The 24,801-nt window shown below is 37.7% G+C and overlaps 1 protein-coding gene across 12 annotated transcripts in view; it reads right to left on the bottom strand.

Annotated features, from left to right (window-relative positions):
- Positions 1-2,994: 2,994 nt before the first annotated feature.
- Positions 2,995-24,801, bottom strand: part of ART3 (ADP-ribosyltransferase 3 (inactive)) — a 180,777-nt gene continuing 158,970 nt past the window's right edge. For 4 of the 12 annotated variants that reach the window (XM_038582415.1, XM_038582406.1, XM_038582416.1 and 1 more), the window contains exons 3-12: positions 22,706-23,417; positions 13,856-13,888; positions 12,883-12,915; positions 11,834-11,881; positions 9,849-9,881; positions 9,224-9,256; positions 8,561-8,593; positions 7,054-7,086; positions 5,338-5,370; positions 2,995-3,776 (exon numbers count right to left, since the gene is read on the bottom strand). In XM_038582415.1, the coding sequence (XP_038438343.1) occupies positions 3,643-3,776; positions 5,338-5,370; positions 7,054-7,086; positions 8,561-8,593; positions 9,224-9,256; positions 9,849-9,881; positions 11,834-11,881; positions 12,883-12,915; positions 13,856-13,888; positions 22,706-23,417 (1,125 nt within the window). In that variant the 3' untranslated portion in view covers positions 2,995-3,642. The remainder of the gene's footprint in view (positions 3,777-5,337; positions 5,371-7,053; positions 7,087-8,560; positions 8,594-9,223; positions 9,257-9,848; positions 9,882-11,833; positions 11,882-12,882; positions 12,916-13,855; positions 13,889-22,705; positions 23,418-24,801) is intronic. The other 8 variants (XM_038582407.1, XM_038582409.1, XM_038582408.1 and 5 more) reach the window with 8 other exon arrangements.

The following is a 24,801-nucleotide window of genomic DNA, read 5'->3' on the forward strand; positions in this document are numbered from 1 at the left end:
TCATTCTACGAGACCAGCATTATTCTGATACAAAACCCAAACAGAAACATTACCAAAAATATTGTAGATTAATATTCATGATGAACATAGATGCAAAAATCCTCAACAAAATATTCACAAACTGAATTCAACAATACATTTACAAAGGATCATTCACCATGATCAAGTGGAATTTATTTCAGGGATGCAAGAACAGTTCAGTTTTAACAAAATGAAGGATAAAAATTCTATGAGTATTTCAACAGATGCAGAAAAAAAACATGCGGCAGAATTCAACATCCATTTATGATAAAAATTCTCAACAGAGTTGGTAGAGAGGGAACATAACCCAACATAATAATAGGCCATATATGACAAGCCTATAGCTAACACAGTGAAAAGCTGAAAGCTTTTCTTCTAAGATCAGGAACAAGACAGGGATGTCCACCCTCACCACATTTATTCAACATAGTACAGGAAGTCCTATGGATCAGACAAGAAAAGGAAATAAAGGCACCTACAATAGTAAAGAAGAAATGAAACTATCACTATCTGCAGGTGACATGACACTATATAAAGAAAACCCTAAAGACTCCACCAAAAAAATATCAGAATAAATTATTTAGTAAAGTTTCAGGATAAAAAATTAATATACAGAATCTGTTGTTTCAATATACGAATAAGTATGTGAAAGAAATTAACAATCCTATGTATAATTGCCTCAAAAAGAGTAAAATACCAAGAATAAATTAAACCAAGGAGGTAGAAGACTTGCACTCTGAAAACTATTAAGATAGTGATGAAAGAAGTTGAAGATGATACAGATAAACAGAAAGATATTCTGTGCTAATGAACTGGAAGAATAATGTTAAAATGTCCATACCAACCAAAGCAAACTACAGATTTGGTACAATCCCTATCAAAATGCTAATAGTATTTTTCATGAACTAAAAGCAAATAATTCTAAAATTTGTATGGAAAAACAAAATACCCCAAACAGCAAAAGCAATCTTGAGAAAGAACAAAGCTGGGGGTATCACGCTTCTTTATTTCAAACTATATTACAAATCTATCATGTTAAAAACAGTATGGTATTGGCATAAAAAAGATACATTACCTATTGAACAGACTAGAGAGCCCAGAAATAAACTCACATTTATATGGTGAATTAATCTATGATAAAGAACACAAGAATATAGAAGAGAAAGTCTCTTCAATAAATGCTGCTGGGAAAACTGGAGAGCTACACCCACACACAAAAATAAACTCAAAATGTATTAAAGACCTAAATATGAGACCTGAAACCATAAAACTGCTTAAAGAAAACAGAGGTGGTAAACTTCTGGACATTGGCCCCAGAAATATTTTCCTGGATCTGTGCCTTCAGACAAGGGAAATAAAAGTAAAAATAAATAACTGAGATTACAACCAATGAAAAGGAGGGACACCTGGGTGGCTCAGTGGTTGAGTGTCTGCCTTTGGCTCAGGGTGTGATCCTGGAGTCCTGGGACTGAGTCCCACCTTGGGCTCCCTGCATGGAGCCTGCTTCTCTCTCTGCCTATGTCTCCGCCTCTCTCTCTGTGTCTCTTATGAATAAATAAAATATTTATGACACACAAAAAAGTTGCTTACAAATAAAATCTTAAAAAAAAAAAAACGGCTTTTGGATAGCAAAGGACTATCAACAAAACAAAGGCAACCTACAGAAGGGGAGAGACTATTTGCAAATTATATATCCAATGATACCCCAAAAATATAAAGAATTTGTATAACTAACGAAAAAAATAAACAATCCGATTGAAAATGGAGCAGAGGATCTGAATACACATTTTTTTACAAATAGGATATACTGATGGCCAACAGACACATGAAGAGATGCTCAACATCACTAATCATTAGGGAAATGCAAATCAAAACCATAATGAGATAGCACCTCACACCAGTCAGAATGCCTAGTCTAGTACCAAAGAGACATTTAAGAAGTAAGTTCTGGTGAGAATGTAGAAAAAAGGGAACACTTGTGCATTGCCGGTGGAAATGTAAATTGGTACAGCCAATATGGAAAACAGTATGGAGGTTCTTAAAGAAATTTTAAAAAGAAATACTATATAATCCAGTAATTCTACTACTGGGTATTTAGCCAAAGAAAACCAAAACACTAACTCGAAAAGATATATGCACCCCAAGTTCACTGAAGCATTATTTGCAATAGTCACAATATGAAAGCAACCCAAGAGTCCACTGATAGATGAATGGACAAATAGGTTGTGGTACATATGTACAAGAGAATATTACTCAGCCATAAAGAGAATGAAACCTTGCCATCTGTGATGACACAGATAAACTAGAGGGTATTATGTAATTATGTCAGACAAGGAAAAACAAATACCATATTATTTCATTTATATGTGCTATCTAAAAAACAAGACAAATGAACAAACAAAACACACAAACAGACCCATAAATACAGAGAACTGGTGGTTGCCAGAGCAGTAGGGAGATGGGTAAAATGGATGAAGGGGATTAAGAGGTACCAGCTTGTACAGTGAGCTGGTAACTACACTTATTGGGGTAAGCACTTCATAATAGAATTCTTAAATCACTGTTGTATACCTGAAACTAATATACTTCAATTAAAAAGTTTTAAAATAAATATAAATAAGCCAGATTTGGGGGGGGGGGATGTGTAGACTACTTTTTTTTTAAAAAAAGCACATTGAACCCATTAACACCTAGTTTAGATTTTACGTAGTTTTTCTCTTATCTTTCAAGGTGGACTTATCGTTTTGAAACACTGCAAAATGTAATAAACAAGTGCCTGTTAACAAAGCTCATGCCTAAATCAGTCACTATTCAACCACCACAATACCTTGGGAAAAAGGATACCATATTGTATAATCTCATTTTTTCCTTGCTTACTTAGCATATACATTCACTCACTACTGTCTACTTTCCTGGGTTAATATGAGATTGAATTTAGGGACTATTATGTAAAACACTTGGTAAACACTCATGTTTACAGAAACATAGTCTTTATTTATCAAAGGAAGATGAAGAGATGAGGGGTGATACTATTTGAAGTCAAAGTCTGATCTTTCAAAGATAAGTAAAACTTTAAAATTGTAATTCAGGAATTAAATTCAAGTTAATCACTAACAGTACTAGATATTTTAGTATCTAACAATTCTAATTAAATTACATCCAATAATCTTAAAGTCTTTTATTGAATTCAATCAGGAATATACAGTGCCTTTTTGCAACCATAAATTAATATAGAAATAAATGAAAAATGAATTCTGTGACATATCTGGACCAACTCTGAATTTGCAAAGTAAATAAATACTCAGTTCTCATTTTATCAAGTGACTCTGACCAACAAGTGAAAAATACATCATTCCTGTTGGTTTCCTGTGGGATCCCTTGAGTATGTATTTTTTAAAATTTTTATTTATTTATGATAGTCACACAGGGGGAGAGAGAGAGAGAGGCAGAGACACAGGCAGAGGGAGAAGCAGGCTCCATGCACCGGGAGCCCGACGTGGGATTCGATCCCGGGTCTCCAGGATCGCGCCCTGGGCCAAAGGCAGGCGCTAAACCGCTGCGCCACCCAGCACCCAGGGATCCCCCTTGAGTATATTTTAAGTAAATAAAGAATGTGTTAGACTACAGAGCAACAAAGAGATATACAGTGGAAGCACTGATTAAAATGATGGATGTCCCCAACGGTGGAAAGAGCATTTTGCCAGAAGATGCAGAGGGATGGATTTTGGGACCTGGGACCGGAACTGGACCTGGAGCTGTTAATGAGAACACACAGTAATTGACACATGTCATTTTTGTATCTGAATTTCATCCACCTACACCATTTATCCTTAATATGTAGACATTCAAGTTGAGTTGCAAACTTACCTAAATACTAACTAGAAACAATGTTGAAATAAATATAGTTCATGAGATTTCAGGCTATATTTTCATATATATCATCAGAGTGTGCTGACATAGGTTTTATCTAGGATTCCACAGCCTTTTTAATATCTATGTAGACAAGATACTTTTGCTGTTGTACCAATTCTCTAGAATTCCTTACAATTTTTTGTTTCAATTTCTGTATACACATGCAAGGTAAATTTTAATTCTGTGCCTATTTCAAGTCTACATTTCATATGTATTTGCTAATAGCTACCAATATGAGATTAAATATAGCTGCATTTTTAAACACTAATTTAAAAAAAGTTATTTCAATTTTTTCCCTCCACACATGAAACACTGGTCTGGAGGAAACAGATTCCCTTTCATCTGAACTAGTGAAGAGAAACAGTGGAATCCATCCATGTGAGGATGATCTGTTTCACACGGCCCTTAACTGAATTATGGCTGTGTTTTGGTTTAGACTGTAAAAGGGAGAACTGGGAAGTATCCAAATGGGATCACCACTCAGATTTCAACAGAAACAGCCAATAAATTTTATAAGTCTTTAACTCTGTATTATCAATTCACTTGCCATAATTATAAACATGCAGTTCTATGAATATAGATGGGGTGCACTCATACATTAGTTTGTTACTATAGAGCAGTGGCTCTCAAGGGAGTAGTACTTCCTCATAACAGGCAGTCATAATTTGTCAATCACAACAGTGCAGTAGAAGTAAAAGGCTAAATATCTTGCAATGCTCTGGACAGTGTTTGTACAATGAAAACCTAACCCATTTCCACACAAATTTCAAATGCAGTGGAAGACATACATACAAGTTAATAATCTGTATATAATGCATAAGGCCAGAACCTAGACCTCAATTGTACATAGAAACATTATTTTTGGATTGTTTTAATAAACATCAATTTCTATCTATCTTCTATTTCTTTTGTCTTTCGTTTTCTTATATTTGCACAGAATAGCTTCTAGTCTTTTTTTAAATCCAATTTGTATAAGTAAATACAATTATCTGTTCACTATCTTTTACTATAATAGAGACACATATTGAAATCTATATGTTTGTTATAAGTTATAATTAGGACATTATAATTGATATTCTTATGGGTGCAGGTAGGTCTTATCTATGAATGATATTCCAGGACACTATAAAGTCTTTATAAATATTTGTTATAAAAAGGGGAGAACTGGGTTGATGGGGTTGAGAACCACTGCTCTAAACAGAACAGAGTCGAAAATAAAGATATAAAGTCAAGTTGCTCCCACCATATACAAACTAATAAACATTTGCATATGACACTATATTGTTACTATGATGCCTTAAACTCCTGAAACTTTGCTCCTGTTATTGAGGAAAAATAAATTTGTTACTTTTTCTATACAGGAGATCAGACATTTATCAACTACAGAAATGAAATATTTCTTACCAGGATTGCCGATACCTTCTCGACTTTTGTCTTCTAAAATATAAACAGATTTTGAATTAATTACATTGTACATCTATCCAGAAGAGAAAAATCTGATTAAACGATTAAGTAAACTTGGCAATCTCTGAAAATGGGCCTGCAGAAAAGAGTATTAGGTTTAGATTTATGTGTGGCGTTGGGGAAGGGTTTAAATTTTACTCACTTGTGCTTTGATTTTTTTTTTTTTACTATCTATGTGTATGTTTTTCCATTCAAAGAGAGATTAAAATTTTATTTACAAAAAAGTACTTTTTCTGCACACTGAACAAGTACATTAATAGCTATCATTTACTGAGGGCTTTCTATGTGTCGTGCTTCATGCAATTGATTTATGTACATTGTCATTTTTTTAAAAGATTTTATTCATTTATTCATGAGAGAAAGGGGGGGGGGGCAGACAGAGATACAGCCAGAGGGAGAAGCAGGCTCCATGCAAGGAGCCCAATGTGGGACTCGATCTGGGGACTCCAGGATCACCCCCTGGGCCAAGACAGGCGCCAAACCGCTAAGCCACCCAAGGGATCCCCCACTGTCAGGATTTTTACAGTCTCAGTAGGTAGGCATAGTTACCAGTATTATATAGATGTTCTTCAAAACTTGATTAAATCACAAAGGTAACCAGATAGCAATGTTTGATTTTAAAGCTTCTGCTCTCAATTACTATGACATATGACCTCATTTACAACGCTATACTAGCACTGAAATATTACGATATTGCCATATTTTGATAAGTTTGAAGCCAAATGCCAATTCTAGGAGCCCAGGATAGAGGTGTATTTTCTATAACTAAATTTGGTTGGAAGACAAGTGTCACGTGACAGAAAGTGAGCAAAATTTGAAAAGCATGAATCCTAGTTTTCTCCTTCTAGCCCTTTACAAGTTTCTTAAACTTCCTACAGTCCATATCTTCATCTCTGAAATGGCAATAACAATATTTATCTGAAATAGATTAAACGAGATCCTGTGTCAATGTTTTCTTTTTAAAACAATGCACTACATACAGCTTTCCAGGAGAGGGCATAATACAAAACATTCCCAGGGAAACCTAGGGGCCTATTTGTTGGAGGACTTGGTGAGTGCAGTGAGGAACACAGAATGACTGGTCTCATGCTGTAGGGTTCTCTCTCTCTCTTTTTTTTTTAAAGATTTATTTATTTTTGATAGACATAGAGAGGCAGAGATACAGGAGGAGGGAGAAGCAGGCTCCATGCCGGGAGCCCAATGCAGGACTCGATCCTGGGACTCCAGGATCGCACCCTGGGCCAAAGGCAGGCACCAAACCGCTAAGCCACCCAGGGATCCCCCTCATGCTATAGGATTCTCATACACACCTCTTTGATGATGCTGTTCCAATTACTACAGATTCCCTCACAGTGGCCACCTTACCTTTGGAAACTTCTTGTCCTATTCTGGAATAGATATGTGTAGCGGGAAGCCAACTGTTCCAGTTGCAGGTCAACTATTTTTTTTTTTTTCTCTGCTTAGCCCAGAGAGCCACAAGAGCAGCCTACTGCTACTGGTTTCTCAACATTTTCTCACTCTGGCTGGCAGACTGGGATATCAGAAGCTGTACAGCCCAGGTGTTTTTCTTAGTCCTCTTAAGACTGAGCTAACAATGATGATGGTAAAGGACCCAGGAACCCATGATATCTCCACCCCTAATAAAGAATTTATTACCAGGTTTTTCATCCAGTTGTACCACTTTTATTCCTAAATGAGAAAGAATTTCAGATAATAACAAAGACAACTACCATTTACTTCTATTTTAAACTACCATTCATTTTGCCAGACTTTATCTCATTAGAACTTTAATTAGTCCGGCAAGACAGAAGTTTTCTTCATGTTACAGATTTGGAAGAAGCAAAAAAAAAAAAAGGAAAGAAAGAAAAAAAAAAAAAAACTTAGGTAATGTTACCCAGAGGAAAATGGCAGAGAAGAGACTTCATGAAACAGACAGAGAGACAGACAGGATCTGTCTACACAGCCTGTGTTCATTCCCTATCCAAGCTCAGCAGCTGCCTTTCAGATAACCACTGTGCCTTGCAGGAGCCAGTAAGAATACTATGCAAACTCAGGTCGCTGAACTGAAAAGTTGTAGCCACACAAAATGGCTTATAAGTGTTGTCAGAGGGTCACTTCAAAGTTGTGAGCAAACAAACACGTGGGCCAATATGGCAAATTCGGATGAATATAAGAGTTGCTGGATAGTCTCTCTGGGCCTGTATCTGTGATTTAGGTGATTAACTATGAATATGCAGTTTCTGTATACAGGACACAGTTTCCATAGATAGCAATGTTAGGCAAAGCTCAGCACTGTGTTGTTCATTCCATAATAATAAGACATACCAAAAATTATTTTCAAAATACTACATGAACTCAGGAGAAAGGACTTAAGCATTAAATAGGGGCTTGCACCCTGAGATTTTACATTTTTGTAGTCCTTATAAGATAACCCCAAGAGGTAAACATGACAAATATTAGCTGTATTTGAAAGACAACAATCCTGAGGCAGAGAAATGTTATTACTGTCCATAGCTCTCTTGTAAATTATGTCCACTTTAAAAAAATTTTATTTAAAGATTATATTTATTTGAGGAAGAAAGCACAAGCAGGGGGAGGGGCAGAGGGAAAAGGAGAAGCAGGCTCCCAGATGAGCAGGAAACCAAGTGAGCCAGGGCTCAATCCTGGAACTCCAGGATCATGACCTGAGCCGAAGGCAGATGCTTAACTGACTGAACCACCCAAGCACCCCAACTTTTTAAAAAATTTACTTCTCTGTCCCAGGAAAAAAAAAATAAGTTTAGGGACTTTTTAATGGTTTTCCTCCTCTAAGTATAAGTTCTGAGACCCTTCTGCGGAACTTGACAGAAATCACTGTTCAGTTTCTCTGGCCACAGAAGCTCAAGGCCCCTCAATGGCCTTGTCCTCAGCAACAGCCTCACACTGTTTAAATATCTATTTAACATTTTCATGATTATATCTTATAGGTAGGTTAAATCTGCCATGGTAAATAAAACTGGAAAAACACTTGAGGGACCCCAAGTCTCAAGGAATGGGTACTAAGAAATGTGGGTCCGTTATTCACTGATGTGATCTTAGTCCCCCTGCATTATCTAATGGTGGCAATTATAACTATACCCCCCAAATTGGCAGCTTCCTCTCTCATATGCCAACCACTTCTTACCAGGTAGTGAAAAAGTTTCTGGAATTTTCATTCCTAAATGAGAAAGAAGTTTTCAGTGACTTAACAGCTTGCTCCAGTCAGTACACATTTTCCCAATTCTTATCTGATGAGCTTAAGTGATACATGTGCCAAAGCCCCACTGCCCTGTACTTTCTGGCGTTTTATTTAAAACTTTTGGCTATGAGAACCCTCACTGTGCAAATCCACTTCAAAGAGAGAGGACCTTTCTACCATGGCACTGCACTGAGTTTGTCCATATGCCAGAAGACTGTATTTTGCTACCTGGAAATTCTAGATGTTGAGTTGTCAGCCAAAGCTAAAAGTCAGCTTTCACATGAAACTGAAGTTTCTACTGAATAACAGCTGTAGCTGTAGAACCTAGAATGTGTTGGCTTGCATGCCTCCAGGTCCCAGCAGCCTTGCCTTCAGCCATGTCCCCTACGCCAAGCTAATTTCCCTGCTCCAGGAACACACATATGATAGAAGACAGACACTTTTTTCCTCTCTACACTCTTCCCCAGCTAAATCTTTGTAGAATGGCTAACAGGCAGCTGTAAGGGAAATGTTAATGTATAGTCTCATGACAATATATTCTTTAATGCCTGGGGGAATTAATCTTACCTCATACTTGGGCCCAGAGAGTAAAAAAGAAAGCTGTCTTACCAGGTATTTGGGTGGGTTCATGGCTCATCATACCTCAAGACAGAAAGGAGTATTAGTTATTTTGCATTGTGAATGCTCTTTTGTCTACACCTCCCCCCCTCCAACCCTAAAAAAAGGAAGAAGAAAAGAGTAACAACAAAAACACTTTTCAACTGTTCTTCATTCTCTGACAAAGCCCACTCCTTAGCCTGCACTTTAAAAACTTCATGATCTGACCCATATCTCTCCAAACTTCTCTTTATAAGGCAGTCCTAACATAAACTTTTAAATGAACAGCCCTAAGTTTAAGACCCTGCTTGATTTAGTTCTATTGTCATTATAATTACTAGCTCTATGATTGGGCAGGCTTCTTAATCCTTTTGAGCTTCAATTACTTATTTAGGCAAAAGAAATACTTATAATCTAGGTTTGTACTAAGTGATAATCAAAGGAAATAAATCATAAAATTGCTTAGCACACTGCAGGGAACATACAAAGCATTCAATTAATGGAGTCCCTCTCCTCTTGCTTAACTTCTTCCTCAAACTCTCCATGTCCAGTAATATCCTTAGTCCTAGGAGTCAGCCCTTAAGTCTCCCCCTAACCTTGTAGCTAGTCTCAGAGGGTAAGGAAAAAGATCGCTTACCAGGTAAGACAGTGGACTCTTGGTTTTTCATTCCTTAAGACGAGAAGAGAAACTGTTTAGTTAAAAATGCATCAACTTGAAAATTAATTTAACCTTGTATTTATATTGCTATTTACAGTGGAAAACTAAAAGCTTTGAGAGATGGCAGGAACAGGGTAAAAGGGGAGAACATTTAACTCACTGGAGTCTGACCTATGCTAAAAACTATGGCTAGTTACCCAGGCTCTCTCCTAGATTAAGCAATACAGCTGTTCGTGATTTTTTTTTTTTTTAAGATTCAGTCCAAAGACTCTGACCTACAGTTGTCATATATATTGAAAATAAAATTTCTTGATTACATAATACATTATAATTACAGGTAATTTGGAAAAACACATGAAATATTAAAAATTACTCATAATTTTAGATCTCAGAGCTACTCATTCTCAATATTTTTGGCATATCTCCTTTCAATTTCTTTGCTATATATAGGTACATACACATTTGTAAGCATTTTTCCAGCTTTATTGAGATGTAATTGATAGTACTGTATAAGTTTAAGGTTTATAGTATGATTTGATTTACATGTATTGTGAAATGATCACCACAATTAACATCTAATATCTCATGCAGACATTTAAAGAAAGAAATTATGGCTTTTTTCCTTGTGATAAGGACTCTCAAGATCTACTCTCTTAACAACTTTCAAATGTACCATGCTGCTGTACTACTATACTCATCCTACTATATATTTCATCTCCAGTATTGATTTCTCTTATAACTAGAAGTTTGTATCTTTTCACATTTTTTTAAGATTTATTTGAGATAGACAGAACAGATTTCCGACTAAGCACAGAACCCAACGTGGGACTCGATCTCACAACTCTGAGATCATGACCTGAGCTGAAATCAAGAGTCAGATAGTCAACCAACTGAGCCACCCAGGTGCCCCCTCTTGAAATTTCTACATAAATTGCTATTACAGTCCATATGTTTTATATCACATTTATATTTGCCACTATATTATTAGCACTTTCTCGATCTTTAAATATTTTTCAAAAACGTGATTTTTAGGGGCATCTGGCTCAGCAGAGTCGGCTTCTCTTTCTTCCCCTCCCCTGCTCACATGTGTCATGTGCTCTCTCATTGTCTCTAATGTAGTTAAGTAAATCTTTTAAAAAAAATATGATTTTTAAGTTGTTTAGTGTTTCATTATATGGATATTATTTAACAATATCCAACTGTTGGATACTAAGGTTATTTATAAATTTTGGCGACCACACACAGTAAACGTTTTGTACCACATATCTTTATTTCCTTAGTACAAATACCTCAAAGTGTTATGATAAGGTTAAAAGGTATGGGCATTTTTAAGGCTGGTAATATAAACTATCAAACTGTCCTTCAGAAAAGTTCCAATTTATAATCTTACCATTAATTTATGAGTGTCCCTATCCCAGCACCCTTGAGGTCATTTGAGTAATATCATTATAAAAAACGACAACAAAAACCTGGGAATGAGCTGTACTTCAAAATATACTAAATAATTAGATGTATACAGGTAATAGCATCTATTACTCAGACTGCTAGAAGCAGAAATACATAAACAAGATCATTTTAATTTAGAAAAAGATAACATCATTTTTTAATGCCTCTGCCTTCCTCTATCCACGTAACAGCTAATATAAAAGCAGAAAATATGCTCTTTAGTATATGTGCTGCCAAAGCAAGCACAGAAAATATGCTCTGTAGAACTAGTTCCTCATATCTTATCCCTAACTGCTCTGTGGGTCATCCTGAAGATAGAGTCAGGTAAATGAGAGAGCTGCTGTGCCTTCTTTATAAAGGAGGTCTAACTCAGGAGGGCTTCTTTATACCAAGCTAGTAAGTTAAAATGGGTTCTGCCCTCTTCCCACTTTTCCTTACCGCGCCATACTTACGTGTTTCCATCCCTAAGAGAGCTATATTGCAAAGGAAAACCCCCAGAGTTTACAAAAATGTCTTACCAGGGTCTTCAAGGTTCTGACTTTTCTCACCTAAGTTATAAGAAGAAACTTACCCATTTTAATGATAAAACAAAATAATTGAGAATTACTATAGTTACGGCAAACTATTTTCAGATATCATAGCCATAAAGAACCACCTAGTATGTCCAACAAATTAAAGCTACTAAATTTAAGTGTCAGCCAGAGTCCAAATGCACCGAATTGGGCTGCAACCTTCCTCTGGTCCTCTCTATTAAGAAAAATCATCACATATAGCCAGTCTTCTAGGGATCTCAATGAGCTAGAAAAAATACCTGTCTTGAAAAGTTAGCTGAAGTCCCTGTGAAATAACCAGTAAAACTTGTTGACTGCAGTGAGTCAATAAGAAATGTTGCTAAAAGCAAGTCCCCAGGAGCTTCACATGAAGCTGCACAAAATGCTTCACATAAGGACAGGAAGCATCTTCCAAACATCAGGTAAACTACATAGTTAGGGAAAATCCAGATGCTTTTCTCTCCTCGGTAAAGATAAACTTACTGTAGCTACATGGGCCAAACATACAATAAGGAACTTAAATGCAACAAAGTGATTTGAGTCAAATCACTGAAGTAGAAACTTAGCAGGGAAAGCATCTAATCACCCAAACACTTTAGTCAAATGACAGCAAACATCAGCATATTTAACAGATGAAAATGAGTAGCTTTTCTACTTTTATCTGGATGTGTGATGCCACACAGGCTAATCTCAACAATGAAAAACAGAGCTATACTAAGAGGCCCTCAGGTCTGTCAAGAGCAACTAGTCCTTCAGGTCCTACCAACTTTACTACTCCCTGGAATATTTATTTCCATATTATTCAGCTCTCCAGAGAGCCAACCCTCTCATTTGCAAAAAGGTAAGTTTCCCCTAGAATAAATTCTTTTTTCCACTTCTCTTACCTCTCAAGTTACTCCTTCACATCTGCAAAGTATTCTTTCTTCAGCTAAAAAGTTAATTTGCTAAATGGGAAAGAGCTACTAAATACTAAATATCCACTTAAGGATTATTTTTAAAAATCAGAACACACTTACCAGGGTTGTAGACATTGATGAGTTGATGATATTCTGAAATACAAACATGTTTTCATTACCTAGTACTATGCTCAGATGTACATAAATGTCAGGTTCAGTCTATTTTTATTTTATTTTTTTTCAGTCTATTTTTAAATGCCTATTAATAAAAGATTTGAGTTGGCTTCCAAAAATATAGTAATGAGAAATATAAAATTTCAATATCAAAAACAAATGGGTATGGATTTATTTTAATTACATGAAGAATTCAAGAAAAATTTGCCAGAAACACAGCTAGAAACAGACTTTTATTCTCAAACTTTTTAACAAGGAAATCTTCAGAAGGATCCACCCAAGACATGCATTAGCCTAAAGCACTTTCTGGAAACTTTGGTTCAAATCTGGTGGGCTTATGGGATATGCTCCTCCTCCTAAAATTCCTGTTTATCTTCTGAAATCTTTCCCGTGGTCTGCTAAGGAAGATTATTTTTATTACTTCCTCCTACTTTTCACTGAAGAAGCTGAGACAGACCCCATTACTTCTGTCCCCTGTATCTCCCCCTTTCAGCCATATGTACTCTATTCCTTCCCTTTTTAGTCTCCCAAATGTTATTTCCTAAGATATCAAAATGTAAGAATATGAATCTGGCACTGTGAGTACGAATCATGCAGGGGGATTCAAAAGTCCTTAAGGCTAGGGCGAGAGTGGCATAGTCCTTGCATGCCCAAGGCAATTGCAGTGTTTGAGGGTATAGCCATAGGCATGGCTGGGGGTGGAAAGCAAGCAGCAGACATTCCTGGGCCCTCCACCTGACAAGGCGGCGGCGGCGGTGGTGGTGGTGGTGGTGGTAGTAGTAGTAGTAGCAGCAGCAGCAGCACAACTCAGCCTTGAGAAAATGATGGCTGCAGTATGACAATATGGTGGGGTGGCTCTGACTCATACCTGGGAGAATTTAATATTCCCATTACAGCAGTAATTAAAAGCATATCTTACCCACGTTCTCAACACAATCTTCATTTTTTAGTCCTGAAACATGAAGATAAAGCTTTATTAATGAGATACAATCTTCCCTAGTAAAGATTTCAAATTGGTCTTATGGCTACTGGTAATCTAATCTGTAGATCTACCTATCAGATCCATAATTCAGTGGGATTCAAAATGCAGAACAATTACATTTTTGTACTCACATTATAGCTAACAAACAGCATGATCTTTAATAAAACAAAATGTTTCTGGAATTCAGTTTCCTTATCTGTATCTTTTACTGGGAATTTGCTTCAAATAACCTCCAAATGGCCATCCAAAGCTAACACTTTAGGATTGTATTCTATGATTAGTCTGCAAAAATTAGGGAAAAATTTACCTGGCTGTTCAACTAATTTTCTCTTTGGATACTAAATGTCCTCAACAGAAAACCTATCCTTTTACTATGACAATTTTTTTTTTTTTTTTTTTTAAAGAGAGAGAGAGAGCGTGAGCCTGTGCATGCACAAGAGCAGAGAGAGGGAGAATCTTAAGCAGACTCCATGTTCAACATGGAGCCCGAATGGGGCTTGATCTCTCACACTATGATCATTACCTAAGCTTAAATCAAAAGTCAGATGCTTACCCAAATGAGCCACCAAGGTGCCCTTATGATAATTCCTATTCATTGAGAAAAAAATTTTCAATCAGATCTTCAAGATCCTTGGATATATAAAAAGAAAGATCCTTCACATTCATATAAAGAAACAAGTTGTTCTATCCCAGAACATTGATTGGTGGTCCCAGAACACTGATCTATATATGTAAGGAAATCCACAGTTTTTGTAATGCAAGAATATGGCATCTACCACTATATATTTATAAGGCCTTAGACTTTCTCACCAGTGATGGCCTAGAAAAAGTCATCAGTACTGCAGTAAATCCTCTGAGATGTGACAAACAGGAAATCTGCTAGCCTGCCCCACAGTGGTTAGGTCAAGAACTTCAGTGGAAGGATGTTTATTTAGACTTGGTGCCAGCATGAGCCATGGAGGGCTTCCTAGAATACCACAGGAAGGCCTTGGATGTCCTATGATCTCTTTTCCATGCCTGGCTAACTCACTGATCTAATCTAACCTATTCAGCTACCTGAGAATGAATCTCTCCATCTAAAATGGGGGAATCCCTAAGAGGTCCGTTAGAATCTGGATGGTGCCCTGAGGCTGATAACCTCAGATGCCAAAATAGAAATTAAACGAAAAACAACAGTACAGAGACTAATACAAAATATTGCTTTAGCAGGAGATGAATGAGTACAAGCCTCACTTCAGAGGGCTTAGTTGAGGGTGAGGTAAAGGTGAGGAAAGGTGTAGCTAAGAAAGCTATAGGTATAATATACCTTACAAGACTAAGGCAGTATTTGTTGATCGCTGGGTTTCTGCAAACAAGCAATTTCTCCCTTTGCAGGGCTGCTACTGCTAGCCTGTTACTGGGACTGAAACAGACTGTCTCACTAAAAGACTCTTCAACCCCCTATATTATCATGCAATGGTTCTCTCTGAACTTAAGTCCCTAGGTAGGATAAAACCCCAAAAGTTCCATTGTTGCATGGAAATTTTACTTGTAATTAAGAACCAAACCCAGCTGCTAAGGCCTTAACCACTTTCACAAACAGGTGCCTGTCCATTTATTAGACCTGCAGTTCCCAAATACTGGTAGAAATTCACAAAATACCAAGGGGTGTTTTAAAATTTTGGGACAAACACAGATGTACTTGGTATCTATCAGACACAGCATGAACTACTAGCTTGAAGTAGAACGCAGTTTCAAAGTTATACCATGTAATATTCTGTTTGATATCATGTATTTGCATAGTTGGGTTTTCAGTAATTGTGATAAAAAGCAAATATATGTGAAAATCAATGTGGGTCAGCAAATAAGTGTGGTATGTAATCTGATTCCAAGGTTTGAGAAGCTGAACAGTGTCCAATAGGCACATACATTCCATTAGCAAATTACTGAGGTTAAGAATGGAATATTTAAAAAAATATTTTTAAAAAGCCTTATTTACTATTTTATCCAAACTACTGGCTCAATAGGGGCCTTACCTACAAGACTTGCACCTGAAAAGACAGCACAGTTTTCTATTAAATCAGCCTGCCTGCAGGTTGGGCAACTCCAATAGAATGCTGCATCCATCCATTGTAATAATAATTTGTTCACTGCCTTGGCTGATCTTGTGAAGAGCAGAACTTCAAATGGTGATCCTGGCAAGGAGTGTACCACCTTGGGGCTGACTGACATCTACCAGTGCCAACACTAATGGTCTAGGCTGTAGAGACACTCAGAACTCTATTACCAAAGATAAAATCATATGTAGTCCTCTCTATGGAAACAAACACAGCTAACACAACTCATGAAGTCAATACTTATGCTACAAACATACATGTTCATATGCAGTGAATATATCTAAAGAAAGGCATCTGGGGGAGCCTGGGTGGCCTGGTTGATCTAGAGTTTGCCTTTGGCTCAGGGACTCGTGGATCAAGCCCTGCATTAGGCTCCTCACTCAGCAGGAAGTCTGCTTCTCCCTCTGACCCTTACGCCACTTGTGCTTGCTCTCTCAAATAAATAAATAAAATCTTTAAAAAAAAAGAGAGAGAGAAAGAGAAAAAGAAACACATCTAGAGACTGACAAAGCAAATCAAGCACGTGTAGCCATTGTCTTTACTACAGCTTCTGGCTCTGTAAGCAAATCTACCACAGTAAGGAAATCATTTATAAAGGATTAGGACTTCCAATAAAAAATTCCATCAGCCCCCCCGTAACAATCTCTCCAGAACTGACTGGCTGTCTCAGCTATTTATAAGTTGCATACAACCATGCTAACCTCTATCTTGGCTGAGTTCCTAAGTACCAAGGAATTAGGTGTTGAAGAATGAGGTGAATTGGAGGAATGGTATGCTCTCCACCTTTTTGTGTAGGTTTGCTTGTTCTGACCTTAGTGGATGGACATTTATATAATATCTGCTTTTACTTCAGTAGATAAATATATATTTCATATGATTTCAGTAAAACGACAAATGGTTCATATTGATTAGATCAAAAACACCAGTATATGAAACCGGAAGCTAACTTTGCTTCCAGTGGTTCTGTAGCTAATCTCCTTGCCAGAGAGGTCACTATGAACTAATCATTATGGAAAAAGGACAGCCAATCTGGATCATCCCAAGAGGAAGTGACAGCACATAATGGGTTGGTATTATGGTAGGCAGCTTCTGACATCGTTCCCAATGACCCTGCTTCCTGGTATTCACATCCTTAGATAATCCTCTCCTTCTGAGTGTGTAGTGAACTAGTGACTTACTTCTAGCAAAGAGAATATAACATTGGTGATATTACTTCTGTGATTAGGTTGCGAAAGGCTATGATTTACTGGTTTTCTTTCTTGCTCGTTCTCTTGCTTACTCTGATGAAGCAAGCTGCCATGTTTTGAGATACTCTATGAAGAGCCCTATGTGGCTAGAAACAAGAGAAGTCTCTGGTCAACAGCTCATGAAGAACTGAGGTCTTAGTTAACAACCTATAAGGAACTGGAACTGGATCTTGCCAATAAGTGAACTGGGAAGCAGATCTTTCCCAGTCAAGTCTTATGATGACTGCAGCCTTGTGAGACAGTAAGAGCCAAAAGACTTAGATATACTACACCCAAATTCCTGACCCAAGGTAACTGTGAAATAATAAACGTTGTTTTAAGCCACTAAATTCTGGAGTAATTTGTTATGCAGTGATGGATAACTAATATAGATGTGAGGGTCAGTTTTATTTGTGTGTCAGATGTCTAGGATACAGTCTTCTATTATCCAGTAAAACACTAATCTAATTGTTGCCTTGAAAGTATTTTGTAGATGTGATTAAAGTCTATGATAAGTTAACTTTAAGTAAAAAAGACAGCCATGATAATCTGGTGGGCCTGATTAAATCAGCTGAAAGACCTTAAGAGACTGAGGCTTCCCAGAAGAAATTCTGCCTAGACAGCAGCTTTAGCTCATGTCCAAGAGTCCTTGCCTGCCCTTCCTGAAAGCCTGACCTACAGATTTCAGACTTGCCTTGCTAGCCTGAGTCACATAAGCCAATTCCTTGTAGTTACTGGCTTCATATATGTTTCTTATATATTTCCTACTGATTCTGTTTCTCTGGTTGAATCCTGACTGATACAATAGGGATGAACAAGTCTGGTGGATGAAAGTCTAGAGGAAGTTAGTGGTAAAGAGTACTCTCTTTTGCTATAAATACAGATAAACAGTCTGAACAGCCTTCCAATTGCTCTAGGTGTTAACTCATACTGTGAATTTCTCATGGTGATGAATATGTCACTTCCTATCTGTTCTAACTATGTGAGATCTTATTGACGTCCCAGTTCCAGACAATCTCAGACAACAGCACAGAAATTTCACTCCTCCCAAGGAAGCCTAAAAAAGAGCGTCCTTTAGAACCAGTAAGATACTTATGTTTAATGAGCCCTCAAGGGCTAGGTGTAGATTTATAAAAACTAAATCTTTGATAGCTCTGTAGGTTTATCTTCCTTTATCCTTTTGATGCCTTAATAGAGAACTGGGCTCAACATGTCTGACTAAGATTAACAAAGTAATACCAGCCACTGGAGTCCAGGTGCTCCTCCTTTCTAACAGGGTCACTTTTCTAGCCAAAGAGTCTTGATATTCCCTTCCCCCATGACTCTAATATGTAGAACATATTACATATATACAGCCTTGCCCCTCTCTATAGGAACACTGGCTAAAATGCCAGATGATCTATGCCCACCCTGTTCAAAATAGAGTTCAGAGTATGATGTATACTCTACTATTTCTCCAAATGTTCTTCCAATAAAACCTTAATCTGCACTCTAAGAGACAGGGCATCCCAAAGCTATGGTTTTCCACCAGGTATTACAATTCATCTATAGTCTTCCCAATCCAGGTAGTTTTCCAAATGGGGTCATTTTTTAAAAATAACATACATAGCCTGACTACACCACTGACATTCCACATTTAACCAAGTTTTCTAGAAAAACTGTATAGAAGAACATTAACTGGTAGTAATTTTCCTATGAGGAAGGAGAAAGGGTGTTGTTGTCATGGACTCACAGTTCACTGACATAATCTTGGATTAATACCAAAATCAGTATTTTTCACCACCAGGAAACTGTATTATCTAATGGGACATTGATGTTTTCTCCAATTCCTAAACAACTGATCTATTTTTTTTTTAGATAAAAATTTATTGTGGGCCTTAAAAAAATTAGTTATCTTGGGCAAGTTTAAAACAACACAGGCCTGTGTTAGTGCTAAATTTAGTATAATTTTTTTATCCCATTTAGACATGACTATTTTTTCATCCAGAGTTATATTCAGTCACAATGTAACAAGGTTCTGATTATATCCTCCTAGCTTGAGTTTTTAAAACCCCTGCCTATTATCCTTCATAGTGTTGAAAACACTAGCTTTGTTTTTGCCCCTGAGATCCCAAGAGTTGTCTCTAGATGGCAACAGAGAACATTGGTTAGATTCCAGTTTGGCACTAAATCAACACAATTGCAGTGGACTTTGTCAGAGCTACCCAAAAGAACAGTGCATGTGAGCCTCCACAAAGGTCTCCCCTTGTGGTTTGAACATTAACTTGCTGTATAGCCTTTGCCTGCCCTTGTGGGCAGGCCCCACAGTGGTGTGCATCTTCCTCACATGAATTCATACTGCACTTCCTCATGCTGATCTGTGCCCTGGCTCATTCTGAATCAACCCAATGGCTCCACCCCATTTGTTCATAATTCCACTCACAACAACTCTGTGGGTTTCAGTATCACCTTTTGTCCATCACCCAGTGACTGATTTCAAGCCAATAGCGACTGCAGCCAGGGTTTTTGCATAACCAATGCCTCCACAAATGGCATTTAGCTGAATGCACTGGGAGCACCAAAGTGGGATCATTTTGTCAGCCCATCTTCAACTTGGTTTCTGACTGTGATGTCCTAGTTTAGTTGAACAGGTTCTGTGGTGGGTGGTGGGGTCCTGATTTGTAGTGTTCACTGATTTCCATGGTTAAGCTCTCAACCATGGCCAATTTCAAGCTACTGCAATATATGAGAAACTGGGAAGAGATGCATGTCCATAATCAGCTCCCACAGCTGTATAAGCCAACTCTAACCGGCTTGGATTTTGGTCAGGTCCACTATATGGTTGGTGAGGAGAATGGGCACTTTTCCTCTCAATACAAATTTATTCACTTCAGTCCTCATCTGCCCTCTCAAGGTGAACAGTTTCATTTACTTGCAACTCAGGTCCAGAACTGCGGTAAGGCAAATGAGGTGCCTACGAGGGCAAAATTTATAAAGGCACTCACTCTTAAAATCATGCAATTTTGCAGATGGTACAAGTGTAGGACTCTGAGAGTAAGGACCTTCCCTAAATTTTGTGCCTGAAGCGCTGCTGCCACAACACTTCTGCCACTAAATCATAAGTGGATCAGCCCCCCACCCAGGCATGGTGTCTCGCCAGCATTTCTCTATCTGTTCTTTTTAATCTCATAGTGCCTTGGTTATAATGAGTCAAGGTCTAAAAGTCTATCCCACTTCTGAGGTCATATTGCAATACCCACTCTGCTTCAACAGCAGCTCTGGTTTTGGGTTCAGTTAGACAGTCACATTCATAAGACCCAAAAAGGTTCTTCTCTCACCAGTTTACTCAGTTTTGCAGAGGAATGCAAGGCAAGGAACACAGCACACTATTTAGCAGAAGGGCAGCATCAGATATATCCCTTCAACACAAGTCCTCATAGCAATCCAGGGCTGTTCGTTAGCTCCCAAAATGATAGCTCAGGTACAAGGAAACTACCTTCAGTAGATTTATAGAGAGACAGTGCTAGAAGATCAACAAGAGGCCATTTTCATAGGAAGAAGGGGAAGGGTTTTGGTATTCTTTCACTCATATACACCAAGCCACAATATCATATCATTTCAGAACGTTGGGGATAAAGAAAAATTCTAAAACCACCCAGAGGAAAACGTAAGGTCTAATTCAAAGTTTTAGTAATCAGAATGGCTTCACATTTTTCTTCAACAGCAGCATCAGAAATCAGAAGACGATGGAGGAATATCTCCAAAATTCCAAGGAAAATTATTTCTAAAACAAAAATACGAATCTATGTAAACTATTATTCAAGCCTACAAGTAGATCTTTCAGACATGCAAAGTCTTAAAAATTTCCCTCGATGTCTCTTTTCTCAAAAAAACTTTTAGAGAACCCATTATCCCTGCCAAACAAAGGAATAATTCAAGAAAGAGAAGAAAATTCAAGATATAGTGGATTCTTCACAGGGAAGAAACAAAAGAAAGTTTCTACAGTTGTGAGGAGAGATTTTAGGATATTCAGCTGGCCTATAAAGTATATCATAGAGCAGTATGATGGGGGAATTCAGAAGGAGTCTATTCTGTTAACAAAAAAAAAAAAAAAAAAAAAAAGAAGAAGAAGAAGAAAAAGAGAGTATCTGATATGTCTAAATGTACTAAGAGGAGATTTATATTTCTCAGGATTTGGGGATGAATTATTGACGGGATATAAAAAAAACCTAAGGAAACAGAAAACTCATATAACTAATAATCCTGGCGTAAAAGAGATATTTAAAAAGGTACCAGTCTTGGGGTACCTGGGTGGCTCAGTCAGTTAAGCGTCTGCCTTTGGCTCAAGGTCATGATCCTAGGGTCCTGGGATGGAGCCCCACATCAGGCTCCCTCCTCAGTGGGAAGTCTGCTGCTCCCTCTCCCTCTGCCCCTTACCCCTGCTCATGCTCTCTCTAATAAATAAATAAAATCTTAAAAAATAAATAAATAAAAAGGTACCAGTCGTTATTACACTGGGAGATTGAGAAGGTGGAGATGCACAAATACTAAGGAAGAACATAGGGTGGTGGTTATCAGGTAGATTTGGTTTACTGACATGACAGCTATTTCTAACTCCCTTCTCCTTGTCTACACTAGAGAGGTTGGACAAGCTAATTACCCCCTTTTCAAGCTTTCTTCTTCAAGCTATAGATTATCAAGTTCTGATCAATGATATGTAATCAGAAATCTACTAGGAGTTTCTGGGAAAGCTTTTACTTTCCTGATCAAATAGATATAGTTGCCATGCTACTTCCCTTTTTCTTGAACATGGATTGATACCTGCAGCTCCAATAGTCACACTGCAAACATGAATCAATAAACCCAACATGCTAAGACTGGTGGAACAGAGAGACAAAAGAGTCTGAGTTACTGATGATATAACTGATGACATCTAAAAATTTCAAATCAAGAAATAACATGCTGAAGCATGTTACTAAAAACTAGCTGAAAAACTAAAAATGAATGCCACTGAGGAGTGAAAATTGAGGATAGAGAGCAGTTGGGCAGGGAGTTGCTATTTTTCATTGTAAGCCTTATAAGTAAAGTTATGGGCCAGGTACTTCTTTGTTGTGGGGGCTGTTTCTGTGCCTTTTGTTTAGCAGTGTCCTTGGCCTCTACCCATTAGAGACTAGTCATGGCAACTAAGTACAACTGTGACAGTTATAAATTCTAGTTACTGCCAAATGACCTTGCAGGGCAAAATTGCCCAGTTGAGAACACTGCCTTATAGTATTTTCTTTCTTTAATGTTCCAAAATGCTATAAATGTATTATTCTGACAAAATTAAATTACAGGAAAAAAAAACCCTAAATGATATGAAGGGAGCTAACATCATCAATGTTTTTTCTTTCAAACATCTGTCAGTTTCTTTCCTGACCTTTCCCTGGGGCTAAGGATTCCACTCCTTCCCTTCAGATAAGCAGAGACAGAACAGAGATACTTACCACCTAGAAATGCACACTCATAATGGCTGCAGGTCTTGTTTGTGCTTTGAAGGATAAAGTTATTGCTGGCCCCATCCTGCGACACATTAAAAATCTCATTCAGAGGTATTAAAATAATTTTTTCACTTTCTTTATCAAAAAAATTTTCAATGGCAACACCAAAGCACGTGTGGATGGTTAACAGAATGTGTTGGTCATCAGCAGCGTGAGGTTTGACTGAATATGCCAAGGTGAAATGGCCAAATCTGGCTTGATTTAGCCCTCCAAATGCAAATGAGGTATCCTGGCTTATACTATACACCGCATTTTTATAACTGTCCTCACAAGGTCGTCTCAGCAACTGAAGGGCTTTTGTCAGATAAAAATGAAAAGCTTTGAACTGGAAGTCATAGATATAATCTTTTCGAGATAGGCCTGCCGTCTTCACAGCTTCACTGAACATATGGTAAAAAGGAGTCTGTCTTTGAGCTTCAGAAACATATGCCATCAGTGCTATTCCATGGTTATCTTTAAAACTCATAGGGAGAAAGATGTGAGTCTTCTGGGCTTTCCATTTGGCTTCTGCATTTTCCCACACGTTCTTCAAGAGTTGATGGCTTGCTTTCTCCTCCTTCAGCAGTTGGGGAACATATTTGACTTCCATCCTGTCAGTGCATTTCAGGTATTCATCATCAAATGCATTATCTGCCATGTTTAACATTTCAGCCTTCATCTTGAAAAGAAAAGGAAAAGGAAATTATTAATACTCTTGAAATAAGATATTTGGTATATATCATTTTCTCTCCCTTACTGTCCCCACCCTCTCATGCCCTGCCTAGAAACTCTTCCTTGCTTAGAACCAACTTTGGACATGATTTTTATGTAGGAAGTATATTCCACTGTTACTGATAACTTTTCTCAGCTGTGACCTTTTTGTATGGAATAGCAAATGTTAGCAGTGAGAAGTATGGGAATGATTATGACTGTAACTCATTCATGTGAACTTTATGGTGCAGAGGAAAGGAGCATGAAATTGAAGAAATGGGTGGCAGTCCTGGAACTCTGAACAATATTCTTATCTAATTTTTTCAACCCCTTAAGACTGCTCAATGAATCTGAAATATCCTGTGAAATATTGTACATGATAAATACGTAATGGTAAGTATTATTTCTTTTTCTTTGAGGATCCCCCCACCCTTGTCCATGTGGTTTGGGTACTGATTCTGCACCATCCACTGCAATGAAAAGCAATGACACAGGGCTTTTTTGAGTGGAGAGAGAGCAAGTGCAAGAGAGCATGTGAGCAGGGATGGAGGTGGGGAAAGAGGGGTATAGGGAGAGGGAGAAAAAGAATCTTAGGCAGGCTCCACACTTGGGAGAGGAGAGAGCCCCATGCAGGGCTCAATCTAACAACTCTGAGATCATGACCTGAGCTGAAATCAAGAATCAGATGCTGACTGAGCCACCCAGGTGCCCCAGTGATGCAGGTTTAAAAACAAGAGCTCTCCCAGGGGAGAGAAATAAGGCTTTCTTCCTCTACAACCATAAGCTCTGACAGTAATATTGGCTTGGGGCAGCCAACAGTTGTCCTTTTAGTTCCATGGAGAATCCTATCTGTAAACAAAGCCAACAAAGGAAGGTTTGCAGAGCTGAAAGGGAGAGAGACAAGAGACAAGGCGCTGATGACATTAGTTAAGGCCATGGGTCTAGCTGTACCTGAAGACTATATTCTACCTCAGTCATAAGAATCAATAAATTCCCTATTTGCCTGAACTAGTTTGAGTTTTGTTTCTGTTACATACAACGAGAAAGGCCTAATGTATCTTTAAATTATATATATATATATATATATTATACATATACATATGGTTGTGTAATATATAATCAGCATTAGCTTGGAGCCAGACAGATCTGGGTTCGAATTCCATAACTAGATACTAATTAGATATGAGAAAGTTACTTTACATTTCTGAGCTTCAATTTTTTTCATCTAAAAATAAGGATACAGGAAATAATATCTTAATTGCAGGACTATTGTAAAGAACTAATGATAAAATGAATATATGCAAAGCCCTTACCCACACTGCCTACCACCTATTAAGCCTTCAACATGCTGT

This window comes from Canis lupus, chromosome 32, assembly GCF_011100685.1.
Source record: "Canis lupus familiaris isolate Mischka breed German Shepherd chromosome 32, alternate assembly UU_Cfam_GSD_1.0, whole genome shotgun sequence".
NCBI lineage: Eukaryota > Metazoa > Chordata > Mammalia > Carnivora > Canidae > Canis > Canis lupus.